Source organism: Salvelinus fontinalis, chromosome 16 (assembly GCF_029448725.1).
Source record: "Salvelinus fontinalis isolate EN_2023a chromosome 16, ASM2944872v1, whole genome shotgun sequence".
In the NCBI taxonomy this organism is placed as follows: domain Eukaryota; kingdom Metazoa; phylum Chordata; class Actinopteri; order Salmoniformes; family Salmonidae; genus Salvelinus; species Salvelinus fontinalis.
In genome coordinates this window covers 39755148-39780927 of record NC_074680.1, presented here as the reverse complement: position 1 = coordinate 39780927, position 25780 = coordinate 39755148, and the positions used below count along the sequence as shown (strand labels likewise).

General features: G+C 43.8%; 1 protein-coding gene across 7 annotated transcripts in view; it reads right to left on the bottom strand.

Moving 5' to 3' along the window:
* Positions 1–564: 564 nt before the first annotated feature.
* The window catches only part of LOC129813144 (DNA (cytosine-5)-methyltransferase 3A-like), a 48659-nt gene continuing 23443 nt past the window's right edge, over positions 565–25780 (bottom strand). For 6 of the 7 annotated variants that reach the window (XM_055865362.1, XM_055865365.1, XM_055865364.1 and 3 more), the window contains 14 exons: positions 24099–24255; positions 23235–23384; positions 22609–22653; positions 21331–21410; positions 9984–10096; positions 9460–9649; positions 8959–9043; positions 7950–8095; positions 6438–6528; positions 6183–6331; positions 5717–5817; positions 5312–5381; positions 4932–5050; positions 565–4620 (listed from right to left, as the gene is read on the bottom strand). In XM_055865362.1, the coding sequence (XP_055721337.1) occupies positions 4479–4620; positions 4932–5050; positions 5312–5381; positions 5717–5817; positions 6183–6331; positions 6438–6528; positions 7950–8095; positions 8959–9043; positions 9460–9649; positions 9984–10096; positions 21331–21410; positions 22609–22653; positions 23235–23384; positions 24099–24255 (1638 nt within the window). In that variant the 3' untranslated portion in view covers positions 565–4478. The remainder of the gene's footprint in view (positions 4621–4931; positions 5051–5311; positions 5382–5716; positions 5818–6182; positions 6332–6437; positions 6529–7949; positions 8096–8958; positions 9044–9459; positions 9650–9983; positions 10097–21330; positions 21411–22608; positions 22654–23234; positions 23385–24098; positions 24256–25780) is intronic. The other variant, XM_055865363.1, reaches the window with a different exon arrangement.

Genomic DNA, 25780 nt, shown 5'->3' with positions numbered 1-25780 from the left:
TGCATTCATTTTCATTCTGGTCCCCCGTGGGAACTGAACCCAAAAACCTGGCATTGCAAGCACCATGCTCTACCAACTGAGCCACACAGGACCTTATTGTGAAAAGAATGATCATGGATAGTAAAGCAAGGAGGCCATAAAATCACTAGACAGCCTATAAATAACAATACACATTATTTTTTTATCATAAAGTATACTATTCAGATTTAAGGTTTATGTAATCATTATGAACACAAGACAACACATTAGGCTATAATAAACACTACAAACACAGATTATTATTAGTAGCAATCATTAGGCCTTAAATGTGTGAGAAAATCCAGGGTGATGTGAGCAATAGCAGAGCCAACAAACTATTACCTTTTTTTAAATAAAAATGTCTCTCCGAGATTTTAAAACGATTTAAAAGTAGGCTTTAGTTTTTAATTTAGTATAGATGCGTAACAATTGTTCCATAGGTAATGTATGTTGTTATGTTGCCAAGAAACCTGATCAAGAATAGTGATCAGATTTTGTATGGTTCAACTTATTCTGGGTACAGGTGAAGAATAACAAGAGCTATCATATTTTTGCACAAAAACAATACATTTATTCAAGTGTTCTCCAGCACAAATACATAAGGAGCCGTTTTCTTATTTCTGGGCACTAAAACATAAGTAATGGGTAAAGGGTGGAGAATGACTGCTACATTTGCTGTATGCACTGATCATCTTAAAGACGAAGAACATAGGCCAAAAAACAAATAATATGACACAAAAAGAAAGTCACACAGACTGACCTGTCTGATGCATCGGAACAATGAAATGTCGTGGGAAAGAATCCTAAATGGCACCTTATTCCCTATATAGCGCACTACTTTTTTTTACTAGTGGCCAATGTAGTGTAGTGCACTATATAGAGAATATGGGTGCTATTTGGGACATAGAATTTGCCAATAACAACAAAAATGACCATCGAAAACAAGACATGGAGGACAGAATATTATGGCACGGAATGTAGGATTAAGAAGCAAAGCGAATGCCAGGTTTTACACATACATTATGCTACAGTAAACGTTATTACTGAAATGCTTTTATTTTTTTGTTGTTTCCCATTACGGAGTAAATGTTTTTTCCAACAGATAAGCACCAACCAACTACAGCATTTTCTAGTCTAAAACAATATAGGAAACTCATTATTATTTATTATTTAGAATTTTTTCAAGTCCAAAGTTCAAATGTATTTGTTAATATATGCATCCTATGAGAGTGAAATAATGGTGCTTTTCCATCATTACTACAAGGAAGTTAAAAACAGTCATTGTCAAGACAAGTTTTATTTCTCTTCCAAAACAAATATATTTTTTCTTGATTAGATAAAATGTTTAGCACCGTCAGAAACACCTACAATCCCTCTTTATAGTTCTTATAAAAAGAAACAAAAGGCAAAACCAACCAACAATATGTAGGGCTGTGCAGTGAAGTAGAGAACGTTGCATCTTAAAGCTGTCATTATTAGGCTAAAGATCACTTGACACATTTAAACTGGATTCACTCAGGACTCAACAAAACAAATGAACAGCAGTAGAAGGCAACACTTGGAGTCGACCCTCTAATGCTTCATAGCTTATTTTGATATTTAAAAAAAAAACTATTTTCCTTAATTTTATTTTTATTTTTTCACCTAATCTTTTTTTTCTTCTAATTCCATGATATATATTAGCAAAGAATTATATTTGTACATCTCATAGGTAATTCAAAAAGAGACAAACAAACCAAAAACAGTGACAGGAAAACTCTATGTACAAACTGTACAAGGGGCATGGTCATTTACTATAGGGAAAGGGAATTAACATCAATGTCAACACAACGCATAAGGATTCCTGCAAACCCAATGTCCGAAGTTCAACTAAAAAGGTGGAAAGGATACGATAAGGTCACTTAAGAACTTAATCATGTATGAAACTACATTTATGAAATGAAGTCATTTTGAATATTTAGATAGAACATTGGTAAGTCAGAATCTCTGCTACTGTATTTTTCTGGTCACCGTTCACTCTTCAGTTTTGAGTTCTGAAAAACGAATTTCTAAATCGTCCACAAGTTTAAAAATGAATTCCCAGCAATTCTACACATCTTGCCATGGGGCGTAGAGAAAATGTTGCAGTTTTAAATCAAGTTTTCTGCAATTCTACACATTTTGCCATTGGACAGAGAATTCTTTTTGCAATTTCATCACACATTTCCTGCAATTCTATCCATTTTGCCATGATTTAGAGTGAGAATAAATAACCACCCTTGAGGTCAGGGCCTTAGGCACGTGCCCTGCTTGCCCGGTCAGTATTTGGCCATGACTACTACAAGTTTAGATAGCAGGCTAGACTAACTACCAATCTAAAAATTGTTAGCTGACATGGCCAATTGAGTGACTGTCAGTGACTGACATAACAAAAGAAAAACTGCCTTATGATGCCCAACCAAATTTCAAAATTGGTGTATTGTACTATTTTTACTCTCAATAGTAAGTTCAGAACCCGACTGAGTTCCTAGAAGAAAAAAAACGCTTATGCCTGGAGCCGGCCCTGTAATAAGTTTGAAAATCTGTCTCTATCACTCTCGCTTTTTCTAATTATTTGAGGTCTACAAGAGGAAAGTGCAGAGGACATTGCATCTGCGGTCTGGTATTCATTTGGGAAGGTAGCGTTACAAACATATATAACATAGTTCCTTAACTCTGTTTTAAATTCTACAATGTTAGTAGAAATAGACACATTCTTTTTTTATCCATAGAATGACATACTGAATTACGGCTTTCAACAGAAGACAATATGAAAATGGAGCACATCAATCATTTTCTATGAATCTACTGTACATTGAGTAGGATCAATAATCAATCATTTCCATGGATACATGGATTTAACATAATTCTATGAGTCCATTCTTCCACTTCTATTGGCACAGCCCTACTGTATAGAAAACATACTGTATTACACAGCTGTAGAACAGTTCACATCATAAAAACATAACATTTCACAAGAAAAACCAAGAAGAAACATTTTAAAATATTGAAGAAAAAAAAGGTATACATATAAAAAGTGCTTTATGTTGGTAAAACAGCACAAAATTGCTATAAAAAGGTAGAAGAACATCGTGAAGCCGCACCATTTTGTTAGAAGATTTGCACCTGACAGTATGTAGTTTGCAGGGGTGAAAAAGGGAAGGATAGAGTCTTTAGTTTATTGTGGAAACCCCAGGCCACCCGCCCTCCCTCCAGTCCAACCACCATGCTCACTAACAGTTGTACAGTAATGACATTAGAAAAAAGTAGTTCACCACAGACTTTGATCTTAAGGTATTTTGTTGTTGTTGTAACGACAGAATGCATCACCGCCCATGTGGCTAGCTTCATGTTGTGTTTGTGCAGAGTCAGACACAGGCATGCATGGGGGGCCTGAGTTTACATGTAGCAAAGGCTTGAACAATTATGGGAAAAAAACACCAGTACAATTGATGTTTATAAAAGCTGTAAAACAGAAAAGAGGAGGATATGGCATATTATTCTGCAGTCTTCTGTCATCACACCTTTAATCGCCACTTTGAAATCATTTAAATTTACTAAAATAACACAAAACTTCTTTAAATAGTGAAAACATTACACTGGAAACAAACTTTCCAGGAAATGTTTTTTTAAATTCCCATCTTGTCTAAAGTGTAGTGCCTGTGCCACATGACCTGTGATGCTTCCTATCGTCGTGAAGCACCATGGTATTGTAACCATTTTACAGTAGTACCTTAACCTTCAGTTAACTGTGTATATAAACTTTAAACAAAGAGGTATATGTGATCTGATGTTTTGGATTCGTTAAGACACAGCTTTCTACGACACTGACGACAATCACCCTTATTCACTTTAGCTCTGCGAGGCTCAGTAGCTGGAGGAAGCAAAACTCAACATGACTATACTATCGGTGGCTTGCTTTAGCCACTTCAGATATTGGCCAATAGAAAATCATGCCTACACAGCCAATATCTTTCACATACATACTGTACATACAGTATTATCAACTCTCTTTCAGATCTTTTCCAATCATCCAACCCTAGTCCTTATTCTAAAAACCACACAGATCCTAGTTTCTTCTTTCTCAGTGCCTTGAGAAGAAAGCCTTGTCTCAAGTATAGCTTGCACAAATAAATCAATTTAAAAAATACTGGATAACACTGCTAAAAGGTAAAATTACATATACATATTAAATAGAATAAGAAGTACATTTCAAATTACAAGAAATAATTTGAAATATTTACTTTCATGATGTTTTGCTTGCCTGGGAAATGATAGCAGGTACCAGGGAGTAGTATAATTTCATCAATGCTCAAGTTTCTAGCAACAACATCAGTTCTATGTTTGTGATGGTCTAGTTAAGTCAAGCCTTGTTAAACGCAGGTGGTCTTGTTGAGCCAAAATCTTGTTAAAATCAGGTGGTCTTGTTGAGCCTAATCTTGTTAAACGCAGGCAAAATATTCTTTGAGTGGTGCAAACAAGTGTCGGATGACCGGTACACTCCACGACCTTCCCAGAAGCCTTTGCCTGGCCAGCCGACTCATGTTGGACACGTCTGTGTAATGGACTGGGAAGCCAAACACCCTGGGGAAGGAGACAGTAACCAGACAGCCACCAGAGGGAATAAGAGACAGACAGACAGAGCAGGAGACAGATGGATAGATACAGAGGGACAAAGAGAGGAAGAGGGCCTTGAGAATTAGTGACATAGGGCTATGTTTCCATGTGAGATTGACTTTAGGTCCTTCATAGGAGGGTACATTGGAATCATATCTATGACTTTCTGTAAGGGAATCATTTTATAATAAAGATGTATGCCATTGTGAAAAACTGCTTGTAATAAAGTCATTTAATTATGGTATGATTAATTAATTTGAAAGGTAATCAGTTCCTACCTCTCCATCTCAGTGCACCAAAGAATGTCCTCCTTCTCGTTCATGAAGACGGGAAAGTGCTGGTCTTTACCCTGCTTAATGGAATTAGAGCGAGTGGTGATGGTCCTCACTTTGCCAAACTGAGGGGAAACCAGATGGTGGACACACTAAGTGGCTGGTGCATAAGAATAGGACAACCAAGTATTGTTTACAGACCAAATTGTCCATATGACCAAACATTTAATTTGACAGTTCAAAAGGTACTCACACTCAACTTATTTTTTTCTTGAACTAAGTTAATCAAATGAATGAACTGTATAAATTACATATTTGGCCATATGCATAATTTGTACAAAAAAACTACAAAAAACTACAGCTACAAAAATAGATGAATAAGTGACCTTTGCTGTTCTGCCGTGCTCCAAACAGTCCTGAAGGTCTAGTCTGTCAGTGAACATGGCCATCAAGGGTCTGAAGAGGAATACAGATGGAAAAGTAAGAGATGTGTGAAAATACAGAGAGATCGAGAGAGAGTGAGAGAGAGACAGCGAGAGAGAGAGCGAGTGAAAGAGAGAGAGAGTAAGAGCGAGTGAGAGAGAAGGGAGTGAGTGAGCGAGTGAGAGATGGAGAGCGTGAGAGAGCGAGAGCGAGGGAGAGAGAGAGGAGGGGAGAGAGAGTGAGAGAGAGAAAAAAGGGAAGAGATAAAAAAGGTGATTAGGATTATTTAGTTCCTGGGTTTGACTGGCTCAGGAACTAGCCCAGGTATTAATTGCTATAGGTGACAGGCTCGCTGTTTCTTCCCTCACCGTTCTCTCACCAACCTGTTCATGCCAGGCAGGTTGCCCCAGAAGTAGCGAGCACGGTGGGCAGCAGTCACCTCCTTGGCATCGATCATCACCGGGTTACACTGGAAGAGGAGAGACAGGATATTAATTTAACCTTTATTTAACCAGGTTATTGAAGACACATTTTCTTTTGCAATAATCACCAGAAGAATGTAGTGAAGATAATATTTTGTATAAGGAAAATTTCATACAATGATCAATTAATATGTATAAATTAACAGTTTAAACTGCTCCTTCATAACCTAACTAGTATATTGACAGCATGCACTGTCAATTATCACCACAAGGCATTCATAATACATGAATCCATATTCCAATGGATGACTGATAAACATGACTTGGATGACTGATATACATGATTTACATGACTGAAATATAGTATAATTTGTTCTTCTAGAAGTTATATAGTCTCTGTAAAGGAACAAACCTCTAGAAAGCGAGAGATGTCCCTCTTGTCACTGACGCCCATTGCCACCACGTTTTCAAAGAGCCAGAAGAACGGCCGGTTGTCGCCCTCTTTGGGCCGAGCCTCGTGCAGCAGGCGGTAGAACTCAAAGAACAGCCGACCAGTGCCCTCTACAGGACAGACAGAGAAGGACAGGCATATACAATTCAGCTACAGGAAATAAGTCTTCAGCGGTGCCAGAACACAAGTGATAAATGGTAAAGAGTTGTCACCTACCATAAAGACCCTTCCTAGCTGGGTTGACAATAGAGAGGTCGTTACACGGACTTCCACCAATCACTAAGTCAAAGGGGCCCCACTCGTGTAACTGTTACGGAGGGAGGGAGAGAGAGAACAGAAAAACAACGAGAGAAAGGAGGAGGACAGGAGATAAGAAAGACAAAATAGACAGATTATCCAACTAAGAGACACATTTTGTGCTTTAGCGGTTGAAGTAATGTTATATGAAGTGTTATTGTAATAACCCTCCCTGATAGGCGCCTTACAATCTTTCTCATTTGGGATATCTTTATAAAGAGACTGTGGCTAGGGCGTTCGTCTTTGAGCCAGGCTATTGGGATATCCTTATTGAGAGACTTTTTCTGGGCGTTCGTCTTTGAGCCAGGCTATTGGGATATCCTTATTAAGAGACTGTGGCTAGGGTATTCGTCTTTGAGCCAGGCTATTGGGATATCCTTATTGAGAGACTTTTTCTGGGTGTTCGTCTTTGAGCCAGGCTATTGGGATATCTTTATAAAGAGACTGTGGATAGGGCGTTCGTCTTTGAGCCAGGCTATTGGGATATCTTTATAAAGAGACTGTGGATAGGGCGTTCGTCTTTGAGCCAGGCTATTGGGATATCCTTATTGAGAGACTGTGGCTAGGGCGTTCGTCTTTGAGCCAGGCTATTGGGATATCCTTATTGAGAGACTGTGGCTAGGGCGTTCGTCTTTGAGCCAGGCTATTGGGATATCCTTATTGAGAGACTCTGGCTAGGGCGTTCGTCTTTGAGCCAGGCTATTGGCATATCCTTATTGAGAGACTGTGGCTAGGGCGTTCGTCTTTGAGCCAGGCTATTGGGATATCCTTATTGAGAGACTTTTTCTGGGCGTTCGTCTTTGAGCCAGGCTATTGGGATATCCTTATTGAGAGACTGTGGCTAGGGCGTTCGTCTTTGAGCCAGGCTATTGGGATATCCTTATAAAGAGACTGTGGCTAGGGCGTTCGTCTTTGAGCCAGGCTATTGGGATATCCTTATTGAGAGACTGTGGCTAGGTCGTTCGTCTTTGAGCCAGGCTATTGGGATATCCTTATTGAGAGACTGTGGCTAGGGCGTTCGTCTTTGAGCCAGGCTATTGGGATATCCTTATTGAGAGACTGTGGCTAGGTCGTTCGTCTTTGAGCCAGGCTATTGGGATATCCTTATTGAGAGACTGTGGCTAGGGCGTTCGTCTTTGAGCCAGGCTATTGGGATATCCTTATTGAGAGACTGTGGCTAGGTCGTTCGTCTTTGAGCCAGGCTATTGGGATATCCTTATTGAGAGACTGTGGCTAGGGCGTTCGTCTTTGAGCCAGGCTATTGGGATATCCTTATTGAGAGACTGTGGCTAGGTCGTTCGTCTTTGAGCCAGGCTATTGGGATATCCTTATTGAGAGACTGTGGCTAGGGTGTTCGTCTTTGAGCCAGGCTATTGGGAGTGACCTTGATCTAGTCTCACAGTTCATAACATTATACTATATGATACTCACATGTTTGCGTGTGACGTTCCTCACGTCGCCCACGTACATGATGCGTCCCTGATGCCTGACGATGCCCACCGTGATAGAGTCCTCACACACCTCCGATGCCACGTAGCGCTCCACCTGGATACCCAGCTCCTTTAGCACCAGCAGACCTAAAGGTCAGAGGTCAATGAGGTCAAACAGTAGCATGTTGTTGCTCCTTTGATGGACGCCATGACTTCCTGGACAACACTGACAGTTGTTGCTGAGTGGATTATCCTGGTTAAATAGAGTGGATTATCCTGGTTAAATAGAGTAGATTATCCTGGTTAAATAGAGTGGATTATCCTGGTGAAATAGAGTGGATTATCCTGGTTAAATAGAGTAGATAATCCTGGGTAAATAGAGTGGATTATCCTGGTTAAATAGAGTGGATTATCCTGGTTAAATAGAGTGGATTATCCTGGTTAAATAGAGTAGATTATCCTGGTTAAATAGAGTAGATTATCCTGGTTAAATAGAGTAGATTATCCTGTTTAAATAGAGTGGATTATCCTGGTTAAATAGAGTGGAAGATTCTATTTAAATAATGATTAACTTGAAATTGATGAACTGAATGACAGAATACAGACACAACACTGAAGGTCTGGCCTGAGGCGCACCATTAATTAGAATTCACAGTGGTTGCCTTTTCTTTTTACAGGAGTGGGAATTCCCACTTCTTTTGTATTTTTGTGTGGTTTTATTAAACAGATAGGGAAGTGAAGGACAGACAGGAAAGATATGAGAAGTGCACTGCTAGACAATATGGTTAAACAGCATACTGTGTGGATTAGTTTTCTATCCATCCATCCAAGACAATCAGTGCAGTAAATATAGTCGTGAGTTAGGGGGCCAGTCCCAGTGAAACCTGAGGCAGACAGAATGTTTTGTAGAGACAGAGACTTTCAGAGGGTTTTGTGTCAAGGAGAGGAGAGAAGGGGAAGGAGAGGGGAAGGAGGAGAGAAGAGGACAGGAGGGGAGATTCCCATCTAACCTGTTGCTATGCCGTCGAACAGTGACAGGACACGAATAGGTTGTCTCTTCTCTGCCATGACTGGAGGGTAAAGCTTTGGTTGTTCCTGTGAAACAACAGAGAGAGAGAAAGAGAGAGAAGATACGGCTCAGTTTTGACCCAGATGAGAGGGAGCCTGGAATGACTTCAGCTGTCTCTAATGTGTGAAGCCCTATTCATAGAGTCCCATAGCTGTGATAATCTGCCTGCTCATTGTTGCAGATTTAGGGAGCTAATTTGGCTGTAATACACACTGTGTGTCACACTGTGGCTTCTTTATTTTTATTTGTTATTTTATTTATACATTTTTTACTTCAAGTTATTTTAGCAAATACTTTCTTAACACTTATTTTTCTTAAAACTGCATTGTTGGTTAAGGGCTTGTAAGTAAGCATTTCACTGTTGTATTCGGCGCATGTGACAAATAAAATTTGATTTGGCCGTGAACTTCACACACACAGCCAGTACTGAGGTACTACTCACAAAATCTTGGTCGTGATTGTTAGCGAAGAAATGCTGTAGACGGCAGGGCCAATCAGTGTGACGCTCCAGCAGGCCGAACACTCCCTTCTGGCCCTTCTCACACATGTAGCAGCACCAGGGATCCTCTTTAATAGCTATCTGTGCTGCGCCTGGCCCCACCAGTAGGTCAACACACTCCACACAGAAACACCTGGAGGGGACAGAGGGAGGTGTGTTATTACACTGCTAGACACTAGTACAAACACACACACACACACACACACACACACACGAACCCACACAATCACACAAACGTAAGAACAAACATACTGTACACACACTCACAGACCCACGCAATCACACATACGTAAGAACGAACAGACTGTACACACACAATGCACAAAGACACACACACTTATGCAAACCATCAAGATAAACATAAACTGGTACACTCACACACTAACACACTGAGTGAATCACACAAGTTAATGAACAATAACACACATATTTGTGAACTCAGCATCATATGAAAGTAGTCCACTCACCTGCAGCAGTTGTTGTTCCCACACATGAGAACCTCTCGTCCCCCACAGCAGATGGTGCAGTATGACTGGTAACCATCGTCGTCATACTGATATGCACATTCTAGAAAGCAGTTCTGGAACACAGTGAACAAGACATTTCAGCTTTGAGATTCGCTGTGTAATGATATGCGCTCTATAAGTTCAATCACATCATTGTCAATATTATTATTAAAAGAACAACAAGTAGCAATGAGAAAACCAGTGTGAACACTAAGTATCAATGACTCACAGGGAACACTGACTGTGTAATAAAGGTTTGTTGTGTTTGTAATAGCCTTATTGTTAACACATTATGTGTCTAGTGATTCTGTAAGCCTTTCCTGTAAGCTGTGTTTGTGTCTTGGTAACAGAGAGCTTTAAAACCTAGAGGGCAGTTAGACCAGGGCCTGTGTCAAGCATCTCAGAGTAAGAGTACTGAATCATGTCCAACCTGTCCTTGTAATCTTATTTATTGTGATCTAAAAGCAAAACTGAACTTTTTAATAACCGTTTAATCAAAAACTGATCTGAACTTTATAATAACCGTTTAATCATTTTTCCTTGCTCTACTTTTTTCATTCAACTTTTTCACCCACACGCTTTATCTGGTTAGGGTTAGGGGGCAGGGCTACCGATGTAAAGGCTAATCTGAAGAGGGTGCTGGCTAAGGTTAAACCTGGCGAGTGTAGAGAGTATAGGGAAATTGTTACCCACATCGGCACCAACGATGTTAGGATGAAACAGTCAGAGATCACCAAGCGCAACATAGTTTCAGCGTGTAAATCAGCTAGAAAGATGTCGGCATCGAGTAATTGTCTCTGGCCCCTTCCAGTTAGGGGGAGTGATGAGCTCTACAGCAGAGTCTCACAACTCAATCGCTTGTTGAAAACTGATTTCTGCCCGTCCCAAAACATTGTGTAGATAATTAGCCCTCTTTCTGGGACTCATCCACAAACAGGACCAAGCCTGGCCTGCTGAGGAGTGATGGACTCCATTCTAGCTGGAGGGGTGCTCTCATCTTATCTATCAAGATAGACAGGGCTCTAACTCCTCTAGCTCCACAATAAGATAGGGTGCTGTCAGCCAGCCTGCCAGCTTAGTGGAGTCTGCCACTAGCACAGTCAGGGTAGTCAGCTCAGCTATCCCCATTGAGACCGTGTCTGTGCCTCGATCTAGGTTGGGCAAAACTAAACATGGCGTTGTTCACTTTAGCAATCTCACAGGAATAAATACCTCCTCCATTTCTGTAATTATTGAAAGAGATTGTAATATCTCATATCTCAAAATAGGGCTACTTAATGTTAGATCCCTCACTTCCAAGGTAGTTATAGTCAATTAACTAATCACTGATCATAATCTTGATGTGATTGGCCTGACTGAAACTTGGCTTACGCTTGATGAATTTACTGTGTTAAATGAGGCATCTCCTCCTGGTTACACTAGTGACCATATCTACCGCGCATACCGCAAAGGTGGATGTGTTGCTACACTAGTGACTATATCTCCCGCGCATACCGCGAAGGTGGATGTGTTGCTACACTAGTGACTATATCTCCCGCGCATACCGCGAAGGTGGATGTGTTGCTACACTAGTGACTATATCTCCCGCGCATACCACGAAGGTGGATGTGTTGCTACACTAGTGACTATATCTCCCGCGCATACCGCGAAGGTGGATGTGTTGCTACACTAGTGACTATATCTCCCGCGCATACCGCAAAGGTGGATGTGTTGCTACACTAGTGACTATATCTCCCGCGCATACCGCAAAGGTGGATGTGTTGCTACACTAGTGACTATATCTCCCGCGCATACCGCAAAGGTGGATGTGTTGCTACACTAGTGACTATATCTCCCGCGCATACCGTGAAGGTGGATGTGTTGCTACACTAGTGACCATATCTCCCGCGCATACCGCAAACGTGGATGTGTTGCTACACTAGTGACTATATCTCCCGCGCATACCGCGAAGGTGGATGTGTTGCTACACTAGTGACCATATCTCCCGCGCATACCGTGAAGGTGGATGTGTTGCTACACTAGTGACCATATCTCCCGCGCATACCGCAAAGGTGGATGTGTTGCTACACTAGTGACTATATCTCCCGCGCATACCGCAAAGGTGGATGTGTTGCTACACTAGTGACTATATCTCCCGCGCATACCGCAAAGGTGGATGTGTTGCTACACTAGTGACTATATCTCCCGCGCATACCGTGAAGGTGGATGTGTTGCTACACTGGTGACCATATCTCCCGCGCATACCGCAAACGTGGATGTGTTGCTACACTAGTGACTATATCTCCCGCGCATACCGCGAAGGTGGATGTGTTGCTACACTAGTGACCATATCTCCCGCGCATGCCGTGAAGGTGGATGTGTTGCTACACTAGTGACCATATCTCCCGCGCATACCGCAAAGGTGGATGTGTTGCTACACTAGTGACTATATCTCCCGCGCATACCGTGAAGGTGGATGTGTTGCTACACTAGTGACCATATCTCCCGCGCATACCGCGAAGGTGGATGTGTTGCTACACTAGTGACCATATCTCCCGCGCATACCGCAAAGGTGGATGTGTTGCTAACATTTACGATAGCAAATTTCAATTTACAAAACAAAAAAATTACTGCGTTTTCATCTTTTGAGCTTCTAGTCATGAAATCTATGCAGCCTACTCAATCACTTTTTATAGCTACTGTTTACAGGCCTCCTGGGCCGTATACAGCGTTCCTCACTGAGTTCCATGAATTCCTATCAGACTTTGTAGTCATAGCAGATAATATTCACATTTTTGGTGACTTTAAAACTCACATGGAAATGTGCACAGACCCACTCCAAAAGGCTTTCGGAGCCATTATCGACTAAGTGGATTTTGTCCAACATGTCTCCGGACCTACTCACTGCCACAGTCATACTCTGGACCTAGTTTTGTCCCATGGAATACATATTGTGGATCTTGTTTTTCCTCATAATCCTGGACTATCGGAACATCATTTAATTACATTTGCAATCGCAACAAATAATCTGCTCAGACCCCAAACAAGGATCATCAAAAGCCGTGCTATAAATTCTCGGACAACCCAAAGATTCCTAGATGCCCTTCCAGACTCCCTCCACCTACCCAAGGACGTCGGAGCACAAAAATCGGTTAACCACCTGACTGAGGAACTAAATGTAACCTTGAATAATACTCTAGATGCAGTCGCACCCCGAAAAACTAAAAACATTTGTCACAAGAAACTAGCTCCCTGGTATACAGAAAATTCCCGAGCTCTGAAGCAAGCTTCCAGCACATTGGAATGGAAATGGCGCCACACCAAACTGGAAGTCTTTCGACTAGCTTGGAAAGACAGTACCGTGCAGTATCGAAGAGCCCTCACTGCTGCTCAATCATCCTATTTTTCCAACTTAATTAGGGGGAATAAAAACAATCTCCACCAAATATGTGATACTGTCGCAAAGCTAACTAAAAAGCAGCATTCCCCAAGAGAAGATGGCTTTCACTTCAGCATTGATGAATTCATGAACTTCTTTGACGAAAAGATCATGATCATTAGAAAGCAAATTACAGACTCCTCTCTGAATCTGCGTATTTCTCCAAAGCTCAGTTGTCCTGAGTCTGCACAATACTGCCAGGATCTAGGATCAATGGACACGCTCAAGTTTTTTAATCCTATATCTCTTGACACCAGTGGTGGGCCGTCAGGGCCAGCTAGGCCTTCTCTGCTGGCCTAAACATCATCAGAATATAATTTTTTTTTAAATATATTTTCCCACAAATATGTATTAAATTATTCCCTAGAGTAAGAGTTATACTCTTCATTTCATAGCTTTCCTCTTGGTTGCACTGCTTCCAGCCCCAGGTTGAGATTTGGAGGGCTGGTCTTTATGTTAGATCTTTTAACCAATCATATTCAGCCATCATGTGTTGCCAGGGGTCTAAAATCTGCCCTCAGGCTTTCAGAATCAACAGTGCGGGCGCTTGTAGCTTAAAGTGAATGGAAATGAAAATTTTGTGTCAACCAATCAGCTTTAGAGTTGGCTATTGTACCCCTGCTGGCTGGCTCCAGTGTTACACAGGAGCCAGCTAGCAGGCGTAGTGCGTGCACGTCTTTTGATTGGATTACCAATATTGAGAGGCAGGTCCTATGGGCAGGTCTATGCAGAACCTCAGAACTAGGAAACTGAATTTGATAAACAAATTAATTTGCGTACTACTAAGCTGTTTTTTCAACCCACAATGGCGGAAGGAGGAGAAGATATCGATTTGGTCGAGGATATAATTATAACGCCATTCTCAAGACGAACTTTTCAAGAAAAGTTAGACATTGTAAGGAGAGGTTGCCCGATGCCGACGCTACAAAGCCTGTCACAGGCGGGAAAGGGGTTCGTTCGCCACTTTCAAAGTTCCAACTACGAGCGCTATCAATGGCTCACAGGCTCCGAGAAGCACTGCAAACTGTACTGCTGGGAATGCCTATTATTTGCAAGTGATCGATTTGGTGTTGGAGCCACACTGGCTTTGCAAACTTGAGTTGTCTAACCAAGGCAGCAACGAGACACCAAAGTACGGCTGGGCACTTACAAGCAATGGTGCTTTTGAAAACTTTTGGGGACACCCGAGTGGATCTACAGCTCAACGAACAAGCGCGCAGGGCAACGGAGCTGCACAATGAAAAGGTAAATATAAATGTATAGAGTCTAGAGCCATGGCATCATAATGATGGTAATAAGAGGTGGATTAATTCGGGTGGGACTGTGTAGGACCTCACTGAAGGCCCAGGCCCCAGGCCCACGGCACGCCACTGCTTGACACATTCATGAAAATAGTCATGGCCTCTAAACCTTCAAGCTGCATACTGGACCCTATTCCAACTAAACTACTGAAAGAGCTACTTCCTGTGCTTGGCCCTCCTATGTTGAACATAATAAACGGCTCCCTATTCCCTATCCACCGGATGTGTACCAAACTCATTAAAAGTGTCAGTAATAAAGCCTCTTTTGAAAAAGGAAAACCTTGGCCCAGAAAATATAAAAAACTATCGGCCTATATCGACTCTCCCACTCCTCTCAAATTTTTTTTTACAGCTGTTGCGCAGCAACTCACTGCCTTCCTGAAGACAAACAATGTATACGAAATGCTTCAGTCTGGTTTTAGACCCCATCATAGCACTGAGACTGCACTTGTGAAGGTGGTAAATGACCTTTTAATGGCATCAGAACAAGGCTCTGCATTTGTCGTCGTGCTCCTAGACCTTAGTGCTGCTTTTGATACCATCGATCACTACATTCTTTTGGAGAGATGTAATTGGTCTACACGGACAAGTTCTGGCCTGGTTTAGATCTTATCTGTCGGAAAGATATCAGTTTGTCTCTGTGGATGGTTTGTTCTCTGACAAATCAATTGTAAGTTTTGGTGTTCCTCAAGGTTCCGTTTTAGGACCACTATTGTTTTTGCTATATATTTTACCTCGTGGTGATGTCATTCGTAAAAAATATTAATATATTTTATTATTTTTTTTACCCATTTTTCTCCCCAATTTTGTGGTAGCCAATTGGTAGTCACTGCAACTCCCGTATGGACTCGGGAGAAGCGATGGTTGAGAGCTGTGCGTCCCCCGAAACACAACCCAGCCAAGCCGCACTACTTCTTGACACAACCGCTTAACCCGGAAGCCAGCCGCACCAATGTGTCAGAGGAAACACCGTACACCTGGCAACCATGTCAGCGTGCATTGCGCCCGGCCCGCTACTGGAGTCGCTAGTGCGCGATGGGACAAGAATATTGTTGCTGGCCAAACCCTCCCCTAACCCAGACAATTGGGCCAATTGTGCACCACCCCATGGGTCTCCTGGTTGCAGCCAGCTGCGAAAGAGCATGGACACGAACCAGGATCTCTAGTGACACAGCTAGCACTGCGATGCAGTGCCTTAGACCACTGCGCCACTCGGGAGGCTGTCATTCAGAAACATAATGTTAACTTTTACTGCTATGCGGATGATACACAGCTGTACATTCCGATGAAACACGGTGAAGCCCCAAAATTTCCCTCCCTGGAAGCCTGTATTTCAGACATAAGGAAGTGGATGGCGGCAAATGTTTTACTATTAAACTCGGACAAAACAGAGTTGCTAGTTCTAGGTCTCAAGAAACAAAGAGATCTTCTGTAGTATCTGACAATTAATGTTGATGGTTGTACAGTCATCTCAAATAAAACTGAAGGACCTTGGCGTTACTCTGGACCCTGATCTCTCTTTTGACAACCATATCAAGAATATTTCAAGTACAGCTTTTTTCCATCTTCGTAACATTGCAAAAAATCTGAAATGTTTTGTCCAAAAATTATGCAGAAAAGCTAATCCATGCTTTTGTCACTTCTAGATTAGACTACTGCAATGCTCTACTTTCCGGCTACCCGGATAATGCACTGAATAAACTTCAGTTAATGCTAGAATCTTGACGAGAACCAAAAAATTTGATCATATTACTCCAGTGCTAGCCTCTCTACACTGGCTTTCTGTTAAGGCTAGGGCTGATTTCAAGGTTTTACTGCTAACCTACAAAGCATTACATGGGCATGCTACTACCTACCTCTCCGATTTGGTCCTGCTGTACATACCTACTATTACAAGACACAGGTCTTCTTTATTGTCCCTAGAATTTCTATGCAAACAGTTGGAAGCAGGGCTTACTCCTATAGAGCTCCATTTTTATCGAATGGTCTGCCTATCAATGTGAGAGACGCACTCGGTCTTGACCTTTAAGTCTTTATTGAAGATTCATCTCTTCAGTAGGTCCTATGATTTAGTGTATTCTGGCCCAGAGGTGTGAAGGTGAACGGAAAGGCACTGGAGCGGTTCCCCTCTCTCCACTGGGATTATCTGCCTCTGACCCTTTACGGTGGGCTCAGTCACTGGCTTACTAGTGCTCTTCCATGCCGTCCCTAGGATGTGTGCGTCACTTGAGTGGGTTGAGTCACTGACATAATCTTCCTGTCCGGATTGGCTCACCCTTGGTTTGTGCAGTGGGGGAGATCTTCATGGGCTATACTCAGCCTTTTCTCAGAATAGTAAGTTGGTGGTTTGCGGATATCCCTCTAGTGGTGTTGGGGCTGTGCTTCGGCAAAGTGGGTGGAGTCATATCCTGCCTGGTTGGCCCTGTCTGGGGGTATTGTCGGGCGGGGCCACAGTGTCTCGCGACCCCTCCTGTCTCAGCCTCCAGTATCTATGCTGCAATAGTTTATGTGTAGGGGGGCTAGGGTCAGTCTGTTATATCTGGTGTAATTCTCCTCTCTTATCCGGTGTCCTGTGTGAATTTAAGTATGCTCCCTTTAATTCTCTCTCTCTCCCTCGCCCTCTCCCTCCCCTCTCTGAGGACCTGAGCCCTGGGACCATGCCTCAGGTCCACCTGGTCGTGCTGCTGCCCCAGTTTCAACTGTTCTGCCTGTGGCTATGGAATGCTGACCTGTTCAGGACGTGCTACCTTGTCCCGGACCTACTGTTTTCGACTCTCTCTTTCTACCGCACCTGCTGTCTCGAACTCTGAAGCTGGGCTATGAAATGCCAACTGACATTTATTCCTGAGGTGCTGACCTGTTGCACCCTCTGTTGCACTCTCTACAACCACTGTGATTATTATTATTTGACCCTGCTGGTCATCTATGAACGTTTGAACATCTTGGCCATGTTCTGTTACAGTCTCCACCCGGGCACAGCCAGAAGAAGACTGGCCACCCCTCAGAGCCTGGTTCCTCTCTAGGTTTCTTCCTATGTTCCTGCCTTACTAGGGAGTTTTTCCTAGCCACCGTGCTTCTACATCTGTATTGCTTGATGTTTGGGTTTTTGGCTGGGTTTCTGTAAAGATACTTTGTGACATCGGGCTGATGTAAAAAAGGCTTTATAAATAAATGTGATTGATTTACTGAAGTCAGCACTCCTGCTGCAGACAATTGATACATACAGCCCTCCTACAGTTAGTCCTGATCCCTACAGCTAGCACTGACTCCGACAACTCGCATTGACACCTACAACTAACACTGACTCCTACAGTTAGTTCTGACTCATACAGCTAGTCCTGACTCCTACAGCTGGTCCTGACTCCTACAACTAGTCCTGCCTCCTACAACGAGTCCTGACTCCTACAACGAGTCCTGACTCCTACAACGAGTCCTGACTCCTACAGCTGGTCCTGACTCCTACAACGAGTCCTGACTCCTACAGTTGGTCCTGACTCCTACAACTATTCCTGACTCCTACAACTAGTCCTGACTCATACAGCTAGTCCTGACTCCTACAGCTGGTCCTGACTCCTACAACGAGTCCTGACTCCTACAGCTGGTCCTGACTCCTACAACGAGTCCTGACTCCTACAGTTGGTCGTGACTCCTACAGTTGGTCCTGACTCCTACAGCTGGTCCTGACTCCTACAGCTAGTCCTGACTCCTACAACTAGTCCTGACTCCTACAACTAGTCCTGACTCCTACAGTTGGTCCTGACTCCTACAGCTAGTCCTGACTCCTACAACTAGTCCTGACTCCTACAGCTAGTCCTGACTCCTACAGCTAGTCCTGACTCCTACAACTAGTCCTGACTCCTACAACTAGTCCTGACTCCTACAACTATTCCTGACTCCTACAGTTAGTTCTGACTCCTACAGCTGTTCCTGACTCCTACAACGAGTCCTGACTCATACAGCTAGTCCTGACTCATACAGCTAGTCCTGACTCCTACAGCTGTTCCTGACTCCTACAATTAGTCATGACTCCTACAGCTAGTCCTGACTCCTACAACTAGACCTGACTCCTACAACTAGTCCTGACTCCTACAACTAGTCCTGACTCCTACAACTAGTCCTGACTCCTACAGCTGGTCCTGACTCCTACAGCTGGTCCTGACTCCTACAGCTGGTCCTGACTCCTACAGCTGTTACTGACTCCTACAATTAGTCATGACTCCTACAGCTAGTCCTGACTCCTACAACTAGACCTGACTCCTACAACTAGTCCTGACTCCTACAACTAGTCCTGACTCCTACAGCTGGTCCTGACTCCTACAGCTGGTCCTGACTCCTACAGCTAGTCCTGACTCCTACAGCTGGTCCTGACTCCTACAACTAGTCCTGCCTCCTACAGCTAGTCCTGACTCCTACAGTTAGTTCTGACTCCTACAGCTGTTCCTGACTCCTACAACTAGTCCTGACTCCTACAACTAGTCCTGACTCCTACAGCTAGTCCTGACTCCTACAACTAGTCCTGACTCCTACAACTAGTCCTGACTCCTACAACTAGTCCTGACTCCTACAGTTGGTCCTGACTCCTACAACGAGTCCTGACTCCTACAACGAGTCCTGACTCCTACAGTTGGTCCTGACTCCTACAACGAGTCCTGACTCCTACAACTAGTCCTGACTCCTACAACGAGTCCTGACTCATACAGCTAGTCCTGACTCATACAGCTAGTCCTGACTCCTACAGCTAGTCCTGACTCCTACAACTAGTCCTGACTCATACAGCTAGTCCTGACTCCTACAGCTAGTCCTGACTCCTACAACTAGTCCTGACTCCTACAACTAGTCCTGACTCCTACAGCTGGTCCTGACTCCTACAGCTGGTCCTGACTCCTACAGCTGGTCCTGACTCCTACAACTAGTCCTGCCTCCTACAGCTAGTCCTGACTCCTACAGTTAGTTCTGACTCCTACAGCTAGTCCTGACTCCTACAACTAGTCCTGACTCCTACAACTAGTCCTGACTCCTACAGCTAGTCCTGACTCCTACAACTAGTCCTGACTCCTACAACTATTCCTGACTCCTACAGTTAGTTCTGATTCCTACAGCTGTTCCTGACTCCTACAACGAGTCCTGACTCATACAGCTAGTCCTGACTCATACAGCTAGTCCTGACTCCTACAGCTGTTCCTGACTCCTACAATTAGTCATGACTCCTACAGCTAGTCCTGACTCCTACAACTAGACCTGACTCCTACAACTAGTCCTGACTCCTACAGCTGGTCCTGACTCCTACAGCTGGTCCTGACTCCTACAGCTGGTCCTGACTCCTACAGCTGGTCCTGACTCCTACAACTAGTCCTGCCTCCTACAGCTAGTCCTGACTCCTACAGTTAGTTCTGACTCCTACAGCTGTTCCTGACTCCTACAACGAGTCCTGACTCCTACAGCTAGTCCTGACTCCTACAGTTAGTCATGACTCCTACAATTAGTCCTGACTCATACAGCTAGTCCTGACTCCTACAACTATTCCTGACTCCTACAGTTGGTCCTGACTCCTACAGCTAGTCCCGACTCCTACAACTAGTCCTGACTCCTACAACTAGTCCTGACTCCTACAGCTAGTCCTGACTCCTACAACTAGTCCTGACTCCTACAACTAGTCCTGACTCCTACAGCTAGTCCTGACACCTACAACTAGTCCTGACTCCTACAGCTAGTCCTGACTCCTACAGCCAGTCCTGACTCCTACAACTAGTCCTGACTCCTACAACTAGTCCTGACTCCTACAACTAGTCCTGACTCCTACAACTAGTCCTGCCTCCTACAGCTAGTCCTGACTCCTACAACTAGTCCTGCCTCCTACAGCTAGTCCTGACTCCTACAACTAGTCCTGACTCCTACAGCTAGTCCTGACTCCTACAACTAGTCCTGCCACATACAACTAGTCCTGACTCCTACAACTAGTCCTGACTCCTACAGCTAGTCCTGACTCCTACAACTAGTCCTGACTCATACAGCTAGTCCTGACTCCTACAACTATTCCTGACTCCTACAGTTGGTCCTGACTCCTACAGCTAGTCCTGACTCCTACAACTAGTCCTGACTCCTACAACTAGTCCTGACTCCTACAGCTAGTCCTGACTCCTACAACTAGTCCTGACTCCTACAACTAGTCCTGACTCCTACAGCTAGTCCTGACACCTACAACTAGTCCTGACTCCTACAGCTAGTCCTGACTCCTACAACTAGTCCTGACTCCTACAACTAGTCCTGACTCCTACAACTAGTCCTGACTCCTACAACTAGTCCTGCCTCCTACAGCTAGTCCTGACTCCTACAACTAGTCCTGCCTCCTACAGCTAGTCCTGACTCCTACAACTAGTCCTGACTCCTACAGCTAGTCCTGACTCCTACAACTAGTCCTGCCACCTACAGCTAGTCCTGACTCCTTCAACTAGTCCTGACTCCTACAGCTAGTCCTGACTCCTACAACTAGTCCTGCCTCCTACAGCTAGTCCTGACTCCTACAACTAGTACTGCCTCCTACAGCTAGTCCTGACTTCCTGGCCTCGATGGCCTCTTCTTCCCTCCTTACCTTACAGCTCTGGCACATTCCTCCAGCAAACAGAGGGTGTTCACGGGAAACATTCAAACTTCCACAGGAGATGCAGATGTCTGTGGAGTAAGACAGAATGTAATTGGTGCAAGCCAGAGACGTAGTGGTAAAACCAACAAGTGGGTAAACCCTGATCGCTCAGAGATGTAAATCAATAAGTGGGTAACTGATTTCTGATGGAGAGACGGTGCTTTAACATAATAGGCGCCTAGCAACTACTTACAAAAGAAAAAGGTGCGTAAACAGAGTCCTTTATGAACATTTATACAACGTGTGGGTCTAATCCTGAATGCTGATTGGTTAAAACCGCATTCCAGCCAGTGTCTATTCCACAAGTTACCACCGGCTAAATCTATGATGTTAAAATGCCTATTTACTCTATTCCACCTGACTGCGCAATCCAATGTCAAGAAAGTTCAATGTACACAAGACCAACTGGAGGTCTGAAAACCCCACTGCCATGCACCCTGCCTTGGATTCAAAAGGCATAACTGAACAGATGTGAGAAGAATGTACATTTCATAAGGAAAGCCAATATGCTTTGAGGATATAAAATAGTCACTTTGTTCCGTTTGATGCCTACTGAACACGAGCCTGGTTCCCTGAACATGAGCCTGGCTACCTGAACATGAGCCTGGCTACCTGAACATGAGCCTGGCTGTCTGAACATGACCCTGGCTGCCTGTACACGACCCTGGCTGTCTGAACACGACCCTGGCTGTCTGAACACGACCCTAGCTGTCTGTACACAACCCTGGCTGTCTGTACACGACCCTGGCTGTCTGAACACGACCCTAGCTGTCTGAACATGACCCTGGCTGTCTGAAGACGACCCTGGCTGTCTGTACACAACCCTGGCTGTCTGTAGACAACCCTGACTGTCTGAACACGACCCTGGCTGTCTGTACACAACCCTGGCTGTCTGTAGACGACCCTGGCTGTCTGAACACGACCCTGGCTGTCTGAACACGACCCTGGCTGTCTAAACACGACCCTGGAAGTATGTACACGACCCTGGCTATCTGAAGACGGCCCTGGCTGTCTGAAGACGACCCTGGCTGTCTGAAGACGACCCTGGCTGTCTGTACACGACCCTAGCTGTCTGACCCTGGTTGAACACGACCCTGGCTGTCAGAACACGACCCTAGCTGTCTGACCCTGGTTGAACACGACCCTGGCTGTCTGAACACGACCCTAGCTGTCTGACCCTGGTTGAACACGACCCTGGCTGTCTGAACACAGAGACAGAACACTTACCCTCTATGCTTCTGCACTTCTGTCTCACTTCATACACGAGTCTCTCTGGAAACAGACAGACAGTTTCATATCAGGATATCAGGATATGATATGCATGTTTACTGTTGTTTACATCTGCAGACAGATACATCTTTACAGACGACATCTTCAAGATATGTAAACAAACAAAAGAACTGCAGACATACTTCCTCCTACCCCTCCATTTGCTTTAAATACATTAAATAGATCTATCTACAATATAAAGTGTATTATAACGAGAGTTAGGCTGAGTACATTTATAACAACTACATAAAAGCTAGATAAGAGCTACATAACACTTACCAGCTACATAACATACAACACCTACACTCATTAACAGATTTGATGTGTTAACCCTTTGACTTCTAGTACAAGCACCTGCTAACCTGTCACCACACACACACACACACACACACACACACACACACACACACACACACACACACACACACACACACACACACACACACACACACACACACACACACACACACACACACACACACACACACACACACACACACACACACAGCCCTGAGATCCTCCCTGAGGAGGAAGTATATAGGGGTCGCAACCCCTATTTAAGCCACTTAAAGGAGCCGCCTTACCTCTCGTCCCCTCGTCAATCATCTCCTTGACCTTGGGTTTCTCGGCTGCTGTGCTTTTGCGAGGCTTTTTGGCTGGAGGGGGTGTGTAGGCTGCCGCCTCTGGCTCCACCCAGACGTCAGGGTACACCTCCTTATATGGGTTACGCTCCTCTGGTGGGCGGGGCATATGAGTAAGACAATAAACACCTCTGATAAGCAGAGGAAAACAGAGTACTTCCAAAGGACAACCCAAGTCAGATTCTTTATTTCCCCATTATGTGCCATGTTAGCTGTTGTGTAATACATCTAGCATATGGTGTAGAAATTGAGCTTCCGCTTTCTTTGTGGCGCTCATTTCGGCAACACTTTACTTAAAGCCTGCCGGTATATTGTATTATTACTTGTTTATAAGCGTGTAGGTAGGTAGGGGCGGTAGGTAGCCCAGCGGCTAAGGAGTTGGACCTGTAGCCGCAAGGTGGCCAGTCTGAATCCCGGGCCAGGCGCTGGAAAAAAGGGGGGAATTGATCTGGCAACTGGAGGGCTGCTGGGATCACATCCTAAAGACATTCCCCTACCGTTGGGCCCTTGAGCAAGGCCCTTATCCCCACAACATGCTCTCCAGCTGCAGTCTGGCCCTGTACGTCTCTCAACTGTGTGTGATGTGTGCTGTCTCGGTGGGAGTTGAGAAGGGAGCAGAGGACACATTTCCCTTGGCCACTGTAACGTGGACACTACAATGGTATTGTAGGTATGAGCCTTCATGTCTTATTAGAAGGGTTATAACATGATATGAGCTCCTCTTGCCTTCAGGTTGCTCTAAGCTCAGGTGATTTCCAATATATTCACTACAAATCATTGTAAAATAAACATAAAACTTTAACTTACCTTCTGGTGGCTCTAGGCCCTTGGGCCCGGTGGGTTGGAAGCCTGTCACAGCCCAATCTATCATCTGGTTGTTGTGTAGATCCACTGACTTGGAGGTGTCTGTCTCATCGCTCTCTGGACAGGCAAGGAAGGTTTTGCCTGCACGGGTGCTAGCCATCTGCAAAGAGACGTGACCTGTCAGTGTTATCATCATGTGTGTGTGTGTGTGTGTGTGTGTGTGTGTGTGTGTGTGTGTGTGTGTGTGTGTGTGTGTGTGTACAGTGGGGTCCGAAATGATTGATAAAGATGAGCAAAAATGACTATGTAAAATAAATAATTAAAATACTGAGCTATATTGTATGCAAACATTTTGTGGGGGAAATTATATTATTTTATACTAATACATTTGCTTTGTCTTGCTTAAGAAGTAAAACGTCTCTATTTTCATGTCATTCAACAAATGTAAACGCGTGGAGTTTGCTAAAAGTCGTTGGTACTTGGACTGGAACCGGTGCTTTGGTCAGATAATATGAAAATAGAGCTATTTGGCCACGCCCACCAGCGGTGGGTTTGGCGTCTAAATGAGAACGGATCAGTAGAAAATAACCCAATACCTACTTTAAAATATGGTGGTGGATCTTTGTTGTTATGGTGCTATTTTGTTTCCACCGATCCTTGTTAAGGTCAACGGCATCATGAACTTTACTCAGTACCAGGACATTTGAAACGTTGAAAACGTGTGGTTTGAATTGAAGAGGGATGTCCATAAGCGCAGACGAAGGATATCAAGGATCTGGAAAGATTCTGTATGGAGGAATGGTCTAAGATCCCTCCCAATGTGTTCTCCAACTAATAAAACATTTTAGAAAAGGCTCAGTGCCGTTATCCTCGCAAGGTGAGGTATTGAAAGGTATTGAAAACGGGGTGTCAATACATTTTACTCCCATCTTTTTGAGAAAAAATTATTACTTGTTAAACAAAATCGCTTTCTCTGAGCAATTGTATTAGTATAGAATACTATTATTCCCCAATTTTTGGGAGCATACAATATAGCTCAGTATCTAAATAGTTTATTTTATACAGTCATTTATGCTCGTCTTTATCAAGGGTGTCAATCATTTCGTAGCCCACTGTATGTACAGCGCATTCGCAAAGTATTCAGACCCCTTCCCCCTTTTCCACATAATGTTACTTTACAGCTTTATTCTAAAACTGATTGAATAAAACAAATTCCTCATCAATCTACACACAATACCCCATAATGACAAAGTGAAAACAGATTTTTCAAAGTTTCTACAAATGTATTAAATATAAAAAACAGAAATTACTTTCCTTTGACACTCGAAATTGAGCTCAGGTACATCCTGTTTCCATTGATCATCCTTGAGATGTTTGTACAACTTGATTGGAGTCCACTGTGGTAAATCCAATTGATTGGACATGATTTGGAAAGGCACACACTTGTCTATATATGGTCCCACAGTTGACAGTGCATGTCCGAGCAAAAACCAAGCCATGAGGTTGAAGTAATTGTCCGTGGAGCTCCAAGATAGGATTGTGTCGAGGCACAGATCTGGGGAAGGGTACCAAAACATGTCTGCAGCATTGAAGGTCCCCAAGAAAACAGTGGCCTCCATCATTCTTAAAAGAAAGAAGTTTGAACTACCAAGACTCTTTCTAGAGCTGGCCGCCCGGCCAAACTG